Below are 12,694 nucleotides of genomic sequence, written 5' to 3' on the forward strand. Positions count from 1 at the left end.
TTCCATTCAGTAAAGACATTTACCTATTTAATTTTTTTAATGCATTTTTGTGTTAAAACAGAGTTGGACTGTCAGGAATCTGGAATCCTTAGCATAGCCTATGAAGGACAGCATTGATAGTGCAGCATATGAAATAACCTTCTTTGCTTATTGTTATTACATGCTGCATCATGTGTATTCTGGTAGTGAACCTGCTAAGATTTCGGTAGATGTGGTATGGAGTTGACCAGGTTTGTGTGAACTGGCCTTAGGGCTTGGGTGGTGTTTTGACAAAGGCAAAAGGCTTCTTTTTAAAGGACCCTTGAAGCAAAGACAGAGCACTAGTGGAAAAATGCTGAATTTTATTGAGCAAAATAGGACTTTGCAAAGGTACAAAACCTTACCCAAGTTCAAATAACAGTTCCTCCTTTGCCAAAGGATGGATCAGCAAACAATACACAAGAACTTTCTATGCCTCTTCAGTCATTGGAGGATGTTTTAACTTACCAGTTTTTACTAGCACGGTTACTTAGATGAGCTGTTGTTAGTTGCCCTTGACCAACACTCAACAATTGGGTACATATTCAGTGATCAAGTTCAGAGGGTATGCATTGCATTCAGGATGAAGTTTATACGGTGACCAATCTCACACAAAAGCAGAAATAACGCGGGATGTTTCCAGAGCAAATGGACCACGTGCGACTCAACAGATATTTGATGGGGCTTTTATTCTGGGCTATAAGATTTCTAATGTAGCTCTCTTGTGTAATGCTATCATTTCATTCTGCATTGCTTACAATGGGTCCTGCATCCTGATTTTTGTGGTGTTTTTGACAGCCCAGGTTTCAGCTGTGGAAGTATACACACCAGCAGAACTCTCTGTGGAGAATGGGACAGAAACGAAGCTTCCATGCAGCTTTTCATCCTCAGAGGTGATCAGCAGTGCCGCTACTGTTAGCTGGAGCTTTCAACCAGAGGGATCAACTACTTCTGTGCCGGTAAGAAATGATGATTGAAGTAAGATGAGAATTGAACAAGAGCCTGCGACAATGCTATTTCATACCTGTCTGCTCCTGCTCACTTTTATCGCTGGTAAGAGTACATATTTAGGCTGCCTTGGAATGCCAGTTGGTCCTATTATGTTTGGTATCATGGATAGTTGTCCTTCTGTGCTTGCTCCACAATACTTCAGTGGCAAAAGTCTTATTAAGGCGAGGGATTGTTTTGAACTAGTGACACATTTGTTAGCTACCTATGTATTCTGATTTTGTTTAGTGAGTTGTTTTATTACCCACACTTCACCATGGGTTCCTGTTTTGTTAGCAGGATATGTCAAGTTTAAAGGTGTACGAGGTGGTGGCAATAATAGGTTCAATAGTGATCCTGTAACAGCAGCTGGAAATTGGGGCGAGTGAGTCAGAATAAGGTCTCACTCTGAGCAATTGTATCTACTCCCAGACCTCCCTTTGTGGAGAAAACTAGGATTTTAACACTGTATCCTGTTTTCTGTTCCTGATTACAGTTCTTCTATTATTCCCATGGCAAATCATATCCTGGGAGGGATACACAATTTAAGGACAGAAGCAGCTGGGCGGGTGACCTTAACAAGAAAGATGCATCTATCAGTATATCCAACATGCAATTCCGGGACAATGGCACTTTCATCTGCGATGTCAAGAACCCTCCAGATATAGTTGTCACACCTAGTGAAATCTCAGTCAGAGTTGTGGAAAAAGGTACCGCCGTCTCTGGATACAAAAGTACTAGTAATGGTGGTTGATAGAATGCATTTGTGAAATATTTGATTAAATTACTCTACAAAAATCCATCACATACAGGAGTATTATTTTGGATGTTCTTGCATAACTTGTATTTTATTCAGAGTGTTTCTGTGAAGAAATTGAACTGTTTTAAAAGAACTAAAAATCCTGTATGTAGTTAGGTTTTGGAATTATGTCGTTAATTTGCTTCTTAGAGCCAGCATCAGCTGTCTGGTAAACAGTTTGGAAGGTGCTACAAATTTATAAGAAAAGTTTGGTTTATATTGTAGTCTATTGATAGGATTAAGTCAGCTACCGTATGCTTATTTTACGGTTGAAGTTGTTCGTAGCTAGAGATAGAAGAGATAATGTAGCCCAAGGGTATAACTAAAGAGTGATTTGAAATTGACTTGATCTGGGTGGATTTCAAAATGACTAAAAGTTCAATAGGCCACTAAAAGAACTTTTAAACAAATGGCATTCACAGTTAGAGAATAAAGTGTTCTTAGCAGTTCAAAGAGATAGCAGTGGCTTGTTTCCACAGTTAGGCATGAGTATGTGTGTGTGTGTGTGTGTATGTATATTTCTTAGATGTGCCAAGTTTGCTTTTGTTCTTCTGTGAATCCTGAGTCTTAGTATAGTTGTATGCTCCAATATTTTGAAGTGCAGGCTTGCCAAGAGGCAACAGTTACTAGTTTATCATTATTGTGATTAAGAGCCCAGGGCGGAACAGAGACCAAGGAAGAGCAGGTGATCTCAGGAGAGCCAGTGTGGTGTAGTGGTTAAGAGCGGTAGACTCGTAATCTGGGGAACCGGGTTCGTGTCTCCGCTCCTCCACATGCAGCTGCTGGGTGACCTTGGGCCAGTCACACTTCTGTGAAGCCTCTCAGCCCCACTCACCTCACAGAGTGTTTGTTGTGGGGGAGGAAGGGAAAGGAGAATGTTAGCTGCTTTGAGACTCCTTAAAGGGAGTGAAAGGCGGGATATAAAATCCAAACTCTCTCCTTCTGCTACTCCGCTCTTTGGGTCTTTAGGTTGAGCTCTGCACAGATAATAATAAGGGTAAGTGTTAAGCCAGGCAAGAGGGGAGATTGCTGAGTCCTTGAATCACTCTCTTTCCTCTCTGCTGCTACCGGATAAAGCGCCCAAGACCTTGTATGTCTGAAATTGGTGTTGCCTTGGGTTTCCTGCCTTCATTTGTAGAGCTGTTTGCTTAAGCAGACTGATTGATAGTTTACTTTCTGGTTGGGTAGTTGTTAGTAATTATAGTTTGAGGCTGAGAAAGTAGCATTTTTTTAAGGGTAATATTTGTTTCTAAAGTATGTTAATCTAGGAAAAGCTTTTCCCCAGACCTGTTGAGGTTTTTAGCTCCACTGAAATAACTGTTTGCTCCCTGTTTACCCCACCTTAATTGTTAGGGGAAGCCACTGCTGATTGGTGACAATTTACCCATAAGCAAGAAAGTCAGTGAACTTTGTTTATGTGGAGCTGTTGGAAATCACTCTCATGACCTAAAGTGCTCTGTGTTTCCATTTGCCATATCAGGCTAGTCTATATCGGTATCTTCTAAAATTTTGCAATGCTAGCTCAGCAGAGCAATAGGTAGTATTTACCACCATCCACCACCATCCATCTTCTAACTTGTTATCATGCCATCTTGTTGATGACATTGTTAGGAGCACATAGGTCTGGGATAGGGAATTTGTGACTCTCTAGATGTTGGTCTCCCATCAGCTTTAATAAACATAGCCAATGGTTAGGGATGATGTAAGTTGTAGTCCGACAGCTGAAGGGGTCCGACACATGATTCTTTGTATACTGCTGACCGTATTGTATTGTTGAGCTCATATTAGCATTGGTACATCCAGAAGGGAAGGATCTTTGCCTAAACTAATGAGACTGGTTTTTATTGAGAGTCTTCCTTTGGTAATGAATTTTCCCAATTGATTATTTTTAATTATTAGTATATTTGAAATAAGATTTTTGATCAAAAAGTTTTATAATCTATTTGGAAGACTCAACACCATACATCAGTTGTGACTATGGAATGCTTGTAAGGTTTTTCCTGTTGCATTTCATTAGCATCCCATTAAGTAGAAGTAATTTCTCTGTTACATAAAATTATTCTGTATTTGATTATGCATTTGAATAAGGAATAATTTTTCTTTGACTCAGAAGGGTGTAAACATGTTAGGTTAGGGTAATCTGCTCTTGACTCACTTCCATCCATACTAGGTCCGCCTCTGGCAGAAAAATGCAGATCTTGACAAGAATCACTAACTAATTACAAAATACAATTCGTTGCAGTGAAACTGTTTTTTTCTTAGTTAGGCAGAATTTATATAAAATCTGGGTTCCTTTGGAGGACAGTGTTGGGGTATAAAGCTAATAAATAAAATAATTTTTCTACTGTTATTTTCCTCAAAAAACCAAAAAAAAAAACCCTTCAGACTGCTACTATATTATGCCAAGGGACAGACAATAAAGGAAAGGTAATTTTTAAAAGGTGTGTACAAAAATATCCTTGTTTTGTAAGTCATGCTAGTTTCAGTAGTCTGCAAAATAGGTTAATTTACTAGGAAACTTTTTCATTTGCTGCTGCCTTTCTTCACTTAGAATTTTGGTAAAGTCAGATCAAAATTTTCAGACTTAACCTCCCTAAGAGAAAAATAACTTGAATTGTTTGAATGTATACTTGTTCAGTGGGACGCGGGTGGCACTGTGGGTTAAACCACAGAGCCTAGGACTTGCTGATCAGAAGGTCGGCGGTTCGAATCCCCGCTACGGGGTGAGCTCCCGTTGCTCAGTCCCTGCTCCTGCCAACCTAGCAGTTCGGAAGTATGTCAAAGTGCAAGTAGATAAATAGGTACTGGTCCGGCGGGAAGGTAAACAGCGTTTCTGTGTGCTACTTTGGTTCGCCAGAAGCAGCTCAGTCATGCTGGCCACATGACCCGGAAGCTGTATACCAGCTCCCTCGGCCAATAAAGCGAGATGAGCGCCACAACCCCAGAGTCAGTCACGACTGGACCTAATGGTCAGGGGTCCCTTTACCTTTATACTTGTTCAAGTGTTCGTGTGGCTCCTTGTTGTGATGGATAGGTTGGCATTCATCTGTCTCGGGAGTGAAGTCAAACTGTTGGCGATAAACCATCATTAAATTAGAAGATGAGTTGCAAGCTCACTGGGGTATTGACCTCATGATTTCCTGGAATGTAATTTTATTGTTAAGGACTCCAGCCCAGTTTTTATTTTTAAAACTTTGGTCACGATTTGGCAGGTCAGATACTCGAAATTGACCACATATTTTTAGAGAGCTATCACTGCAATGATTACAATGTCACATTAAGAGATCAGCATTTAAAGCCTGATCAGTCATGAAGTTTAATGAAGGAACTTGACTAGACACCATCTTTCAGCCTTTCTTATCTTACAGGTTGGCGGTCAGGATAAAATTATGTGGGCAGATGAACCTTTTATGATGCTCTTTGGAGAGGAAGAGAGCAATAATTTATTTAATTTTTAAAAATAAATTAGTCTGCACTGTGTTCAGGAGGAACACAAAAGTAGAAATAATATTGGATGTCTCTGAAGGATCAGGTCCACAATTTAGGCATGCTTCTGGATCCAGCTCTGTCCCTGGAGGCTCAGCTAGTCTCAGTGGCTAGAAAAGCTTTTCACCAGCTGTTCAACAGCTATGACCATTCCTTAACTAGGAAAGCCTTGCCACAGTAGCTCATGTGTTGGTTATTTCAAGACTCGGTTACTGCAATGCACTGTATGTGGGGATTTCTTTTTGCTTGATCCGGAGTTTGCAGGATGCTGCAGCACAATTGCTGACAGGAGTGAGACCTTGTCAGCGTGTAACACCTGTGCTCAAGAGATCTGCACGGGCTGCGTGATTTGCTACCAAGCCAGGTTCAAGGTGTTTATATACTATTGGTAGTATATAAAGCCCATAACAACCTGGGACCAGTTTACTTACGAGATCGCTTTACCCTAGATGTGCCCTCTCAATTGCTTCAGTCAGTGGTTTGGGCACTACTGCATGTGCTACAGTATCCCCATTTGTAAGAACCTGATCCTTTAGTGTGGCTGCACTTATACTGTGGAACTTTCTGCCTGTTGAGATCAAGCAGGTGCCTTCACTGTACTTCTTTTGGCACCTGCTAAAAACATTTCTGTTCAGGCAAGCATACCCAGAAGCTTAGAAAGTTGTTGTGAATGTTCATCTGCTTTAGTATTTTAACTTGTGTACGTTTTAAAGTATGGCTAAACAGGTATTTCTGTTTATCTTTTTGTAAACCGCTTTAAGGTTTTCTTTTGCAATCAAGCCGTATATAAATTTAATGAAATAAACAAATAAAATAAACATTTGAAGATAGGGTTTGCAGATAGGAGACATGCTGTAGCCCAAAGGTATAGCTAAAAGAGTGATTTGAAAGACATGCTGTGCCCAAAGGTATAGCTAAAAGAGTGATTTGAAAGAGATATTAGATCATGGTGGGTCTCAGAATGACGAATGTTCCTATGTAAGCCGTTAGCAGGTTGATTTAGTTTAGGGATAGTGGGATACCTTCAGCCTCTTTTATATTGCAATACTCTAGTTGCTCCTTTGGGGATTGCTTTGCATGCACGTTACCCATACATAAAACCTTTCTTCAAAGAGCAACCTTTGTTAGCCTTTTAGTAAATGTTTCATGTTGGTTCATAAAATGTTGTGGTCTCTCCTTGTCTGTCTTCTGCATTAGTAGTCCCGAGGCTGCAGCATGCTGAGGGGCAGGTTGAGCAACTGGCACGGCGGTTGCAGGCACTGGAGCTCTCAGCAGGTGCAGCACAGCGCATGATGGAGGAACGCGTGACCAACCTCACCCACAGAATAGAAGCACTGGAGCAGGTCATGCAACATCGCCCCATGCAGCCGTGACACCCGGTTCTTTTGTTTTGAGCCTTCCTTGGTTTTTGTAATGCTCCTCTACCTTCCTGCCTTGCAAGTTCACCTGCTGTTTTTTATACTTTTGTGGTTTATTTTTTTTTATACTCCTGCTTGTGGTGGTCGGGTAGGATTGCTATGAGGAATTATGAAAAATTAATCAAGCCATTGTGTCAGTGGTGAAAGCATCGTTTTGACTGGGTTTGGGTCATTTGACATGATTTCTGATCAATCCAAGCCTCTGCATCTCTGCCCCATTTCTCTTGCCTGAAAGTCACGTAAACAGACCAGTTGCTTCACCAGGCATCCTGAGCCACAAAGATAAGGAGGTAGCTTTGTTGTAGCTTTTGTTTGTTTTTGTTAATCTTAGGGCCAGGAAACAGAGTTTCACATGGAGGTGATAAAAATGCCTATCTTTCCTGTTTACTTCCTGTTTATCAGGTTTGCTAAATACATTCCTCCTTGATTCCTGTTTTATTTAGCCTAAACATGTATGCATGCTCAAATTAGTTATTTGTAGTTAAGAGGCTTCCTCTGATCTAACTTTGTTCCAACGTGGGGATTTTTTTTGAAATGCTCAGAGGAAATCTGATTGGTTCTTACAAATGCTGTGTAAAAGTTCTTTCGTTAATAAAACGGCCTAGACAAGGGAGTGGCTATTGCACACTTCCTCCCAGAGTCTTGCTGGTCAAGCCTTGCGTCTATTGAATTAAGCAGGGTCCAATCCTTCCTTTGCCTTCAGAACGCAACACGGCTTAGTGGTTTGCACGAATGGTGGCAGCAAGCCTGATGCCCGCCCCCCCCATTCTTAATACATTTCACCATGCTTGCTGTTGTTTTTCACCTGATGCCTTTTGAATTAATTTCCTTCTTTTTTAAGATTGTACTTTAATGCTGTGTAACGCCATACTGTGGTGTGAAGCTTGAATCCATGGGTTTCTCTGTCATGCTTTTATCTTTGCTGTGTATCCACTGTAAGCATTTTGTTTAGAGGGAGGATTATTTGAATGTCAATTAGTATAGTATCATGTCGCTATGTTAGTATTACTTTAAGAAAGTGCCTTTTTGTCAATGTTCCAACGAAAAAACCAACTGTTGGCTTTTTGAGCATCTGCGAAAATAAACACAAGAATTTCTTTATAGCCAGTTTGTCTCATCCCTTCCTGGGTGTGAGAGGCTGTGGATGTGGCAGCAGAAAGCAGTGTCTTGCCAACTGCAAATTTAGGGGTGGGGAAGGGAATACCATTCAGACGTTATGCTGGGAAAAGAGGCCTCTCCTAGTTCTCCGTCCTATTAATAGTTGTACAGAAAGCTCCCTTCACAAGTCACAGTGTGTTATGAGAGATTAGCATGTACTGCAATGTGAAAGACACAACACTTCAAACAAAAGAGAAGATTGGACCGAAACAATGCAGAAATTATGTCTGGCATGCTTATGTTGCTGATACCACATAATTAGGGCATTTTTTTCACTGGAACTCAGTTCCGGCACCTCTCAGGTGGGTGCTATTGCCATTATAAGAGAAAAAGGGAACCATTCATGGTGAGTTTTGGCATCCCTTTTTCTAGAAAAAAGAGCACTGCACATAACTATAGATTTCAGAAAACAGTGTATGAGATGTTATGTTTATCTAGGAAAAGGTAAATGGCCCCTGGACAGCATTGCAATTGGTTGGGCATTTTTGAAATGCTCTCTTTATTCTATCCATCCATCTAGTTGTCAAAGTCATGTATAAACACACACACACACACACACACACACACACACACACAAACACAATCTCAGTGGTTGCTTCATAACTAAGAAACAACCATCCTGCAGAGAAGGAGGTGCTGCAAAATTTTCATTTGCTTACTAGGATTAAAGTTGCCATGGGGGAATGAGCTTTTAGTACATTTTAGTTCAAGCATAGGCAAACTCCGGCCCTCCAGATGTTTGGGACTACAATTCCCATAATCCCTAGCTAACAGGACCAGTGGTCAGGGATGATGGGAAATGTAGTCCCAAACATTTGGAGGTCCAGAGTTTCCCTATGCCTGTTTTAGTTAGTTGCTATTTCAGTGGGCCGATATTATTTGCCTTCCATATTGCAACTCATCCCAATTCCTTCTCAACCCCATTGCTAAGTGTCCAGATAAATAAGATAGTGGAGAACATTTTCAATTGCCACGAGAGGTGTGTTTTATTTTCAGAACAAGTAGTTTGTCAAAGAGGCTAGAACGCAGCAGAACTGAAGTACAAGTAGCCAGCAGGATGAAATATTTCCGGAGCTTGCAGGAATTTTCTCTTTCTCCAGAACTTTAACTACAATTGCCCTTTCTGTAGTGACTATATCTGGAGGGTTCTTAACATCACAGAAATAAGTGCCATTGTCTGCTGGTTGCATATTTGCTATCTTGATGGATGCATCATTCTTAAAAAGATTTCCAGCCCAAATGCTTCGGCCACTGAATTGTGTGTTCTTCCCATCATATGCCCTCCAATCTGAGTAATAGAAAAACTGTAATAACAGAAATAAACACATGTAACTTTGCATTTATACCTTTAATTTTCATCCTCCTTCATATCATTGAGTGGATATATTTCCAACACCATGGAGAACTACGCATGATTTCCAGTAGTTACAGAGAGCAGAACACTCAGATGTAGCCACCTGACACGCAAGCCATTATTTTTGTCTGGGTTTGAAAGAGTGGCATTTTATGAGAGAAAGAGCAGTTTGCACTAAACCCATGAGTGACCAAGGCAGCTGGACACTACTTCTGCTTTTTCTGGATATATTGAGAGGCATCTGGCTGAAAAGTTCAAGGTGTATCATCTCAGCAGAACACTGGATGAAATTGCTTTGACCTCCAAGACTTCATCCTGCCTGGGGGTTGTTGGGATTAATTGTGGGTATGGTGGCATTGTTACTGCATAGTTTAATTCACAACAGGTCTTCCTGGCAAGGCAGCTGTGCAAGGAAGGGTATAAGCAGGTTCCCCTAGCCTCCCCTTTCCGTTACAAATCCCATGGGGTTCAAAGGAGCTTACTCTCAGGTACTATGCACAGCCTAAGACAGTAGATTCAAGAAGAGATTTGGTTTTGACTGAAACATCCCTCATCTCAGACACATATACAAAGACATAAAGGTTTGCATTTATCCAGTAATTCCACATGCCCGGGAGGAGAAGAGCCAGCTCGGGTGCTACAAGTGGGATAGAAATCTTCCAATAACACCTTTAAAAAGAGAAAGGGGGGAAATGATGAGCAAACATCCCTAAGATTCTGCAGGAGGCTTAATTGAAAGGGAAAGGAGGCAAAGCAGAAACACAACTGGAAGGGTGGGTGGGGAAAATTGGAGACTGAGATTGCACTCCTATGAATGCTTACCTGGGAGTAAGTCCCCTTGAATTTACATGGGATTGGGCTTGTTTATGGTTTATGCTTTATGGGGCAAGATCAAATTCATTAAGAGGCTACAGAGACACAGTAAAGAATTGTGATAAGTAAAGGAGAGAGCCCAAGAGAAGAGAGATTAATAATGATAATGATATTTATTTATTTATTTATTTATTTATTTATTCATTCATTCATTCATACCCCGCCCATTTGGCTGGGTTTCCCCAGCCACTCTGGGCAGCTTCCAACAAAGTATTAAAATACAGTAGTCTGTTAAACATTAAAAGCTTCCCTAAAGAGGGCTGCTTTCAGTTGTCTTCTAAAACATATGAAAGGCTGTACTTTATGATATCTGAGGACAGGCAAAATCATGGGCGTAGCCAGGATTTGTGCTGTGGGGACATGACACCCACCTGTCACCATCCTCTTGTCTGGCTCTGTTTAGTAGCAGATTTGCAATGAAATGTCTCAACAGTGGTTTTAAATTACTTTCTGAGCCCCCAAGGGCTCAGAAAAATCTGTCAAGATCTTTCTACCAATTTCTACTTTTAGTTAAGTTTTATTTATTTATTTACTTGGTTTAGGGGAGAGCAGCACTTCCCCTGCTCCCCCTCTGGCTATGCCAATGGGCAAAATCTAGGACTTGTCCACACTAGAGAAAAATGTGGATTTCAACCTGCCTGTCTCTGTGCTCATGTAGGAGCTCCCAGTGTTGTCTTGGAACCTCCCGTTTTAATGTGGCATTATTTTTTTTTATCCTTGGAAAGTCCTGAACAGCCAGGGTTAAAAAATGTCCACATTGAAAGGTCTGAGACAACACTGGGATACAGGTGGGGTGGTGGAGAGACAGGCAGGTTCTGGGTTGTGGACAAGCCCTTGGCAGGGCTGGCCTACCCATCCAGTGTGAACAAGGTGGTGCCCCATGCGCAGTCTGTCTGTCCCACCACTTCCACCACTGGTGGAGAAGTGGCACCAGCCTTGGTGCCGATTTCCAGAAAAATCTCACGAGATCTTGCAAGATTTCACCGGAACTTGCCATTGCTGTTGTCCCTTCCTGCTGGTGGTATTTCTCCTCAAGCAGTGAAAAGGGGTACGCCTCCCCTGTCCCTTTGTCCATACTGAGTGCTGTCATTCCACGACATACAATTAATTTCTACAAGACATTCATACAACTGACAAAGGGTGGTGGTAGTTTCAAAACATGTAACCCACTTGCACCACAAATGCTTGTGCAGAAATTTTCTCTTACAGTTATGGGACGACTGTTTGATCCCAGTGCTTGATAGCTCCAGCTAACTGATGTAGCAGCACTAATCATAAATGATGTTCTGAACCAGCATGAAAGCCTTGCAATTTTCCCAGACTCTACATGGATTTCTGTTGGTGAAATTACTGCAACTGCTGTCTTCTCGGGTGCTGCAGAGCAAGATGCCATCCTGGCCCCTTTAAAAGCAATAAAATAAGACTGTAGAGCCAGACAAAGCTGTGCAGAGTAATGAGGTCTCCTGCCTCTTGAAATACGACACTCTGGGAGATTAGTGAGTATAAAAAACATGGCAGCATATATGTTAAACAGATTTGTCCTCTCCACACCATATTCCAGCTTACTGTACATGTAGACTTTTCTGTCTAGTACATTTAAACTGCAATATTATCTCCTCTGAAATGGCATCTCAGACATCAGACAGGGAAATCCCGTGTTGGAACTTTCCTCTCTAGAGCGACTGGCTCCTCTGATGTCCCGGCCCATCAACAGTGGATCAAACTTTGGGACTTTATAAGAACTGCTAAGCTGTACTCCTCAGAGCTTCACTGCTCCAACTGAAGAGACACTTAAGGAAAAGGGGTAAGTTAGGTATGAGGCCGAAGATGGTTCTCAGTACCATCTTTGCAATTCCTAGGTCCTTGACTTGATCTACAAGTACAAATACAGTATCACTGAGGCGCTGGGGTGCAAAGCCACCAAATGCATCTAAAAAAGTAATTCTGGGGTCATTCACCTTGCCGTGCTCCAGGAATAACTTAGAAGAAAGCACTACAAGTAAAAACAGAAAACCAGAAGGCTGAAGTAACCAGTTCCCAATATTTTACTTTTTACAAAAAGTGGTGTAGACTGAAATCCAAAGCAGTTTCTCTGAAGTAGGTCCTGTTGGAAACAATGGACCCCGCACCCCTGTTTAGGATCACAAGCTTCTGAGAGGGTACTAAGGCCGCAACGTCAACACCACACAACCAAGTGTGAGATCCCTCCGTAGCATTAGTTAATCTTCCTCTCTTTGCCACTGCTCATAAAGCCGCCTTCTTCCCAGCGTAATTCCTCATCCAGTGATTTCCCCTTCCAAGCAACCCCTCGTACTAAGGTTTCCCGCAATCCATCCTCTGCTCCCCCCGTCGAAGCGACCCCTCTTTTCCCACCCAAAGCGACTTTTGCTCCCCGCCAGGGACCCCAGGAAAGGGGGTGGGGCCAGGCCACGTGTTCGCCCCGCCCTCTCGCCATTCCCGCGCGCCCCCTTCGGAGACCGAGAAGAGCGGCAGCCCTCACCGTGGCCCAGAGCCAAAGCCAGCGCCAGGCAGAGCGCGGGCGCGCCGGCGGGGAAAGAGCTCTTTCGCTTCCCCGGGCCGCCGGTTGCTGCGGCCGCGGAG

General features: G+C 42.2%; 1 protein-coding gene and 1 long non-coding RNA gene across 3 annotated transcripts; one reads left to right on the forward strand and one right to left on the reverse strand.

Moving 5' to 3' along the window:
* Positions 1-209: 209 nt before the first annotated feature.
* LOC309531612 (myelin protein zero-like protein 1) lies at positions 210-7,811 on the forward strand (the record flags this gene model as incomplete). Its single annotated transcript, XM_082221200.1, has 4 exons — positions 210-230; positions 723-977; positions 1,502-1,715; positions 6,488-7,811. The coding sequence occupies 4 exons, from the start codon at positions 210-212 to the stop codon at positions 6,661-6,663; spliced, it is 666 nt and encodes a 221-aa protein (XP_082077326.1). The 3' UTR covers positions 6,664-7,811.
* Positions 7,812-8,826: 1,015 nt separating this feature from the next.
* On the reverse strand, positions 8,827-12,427 carry LOC309531793. 2 transcript variants are annotated; one of them, XR_014219450.1, is made up of 3 exons: positions 12,408-12,427; positions 11,301-11,494; positions 8,827-9,170 (listed from the first exon to the last, which is right to left on the reverse strand). It is a non-coding gene; the product is annotated as an uncharacterized lncRNA (long non-coding RNA). The 2 variants fall into 2 exon arrangements; XR_014219451.1 differs by lacking the exon at positions 12,408-12,427 and adding an exon at positions 11,660-12,385.
* Positions 12,428-12,694: the final 267 nt, after the last annotated feature.

This window comes from Podarcis vaucheri, assembly GCF_965113315.1.
Source record: "Podarcis vaucheri genome assembly, chromosome: 4".
Taxonomy (NCBI): domain Eukaryota; kingdom Metazoa; phylum Chordata; class Lepidosauria; order Squamata; family Lacertidae; genus Podarcis; species Podarcis vaucheri.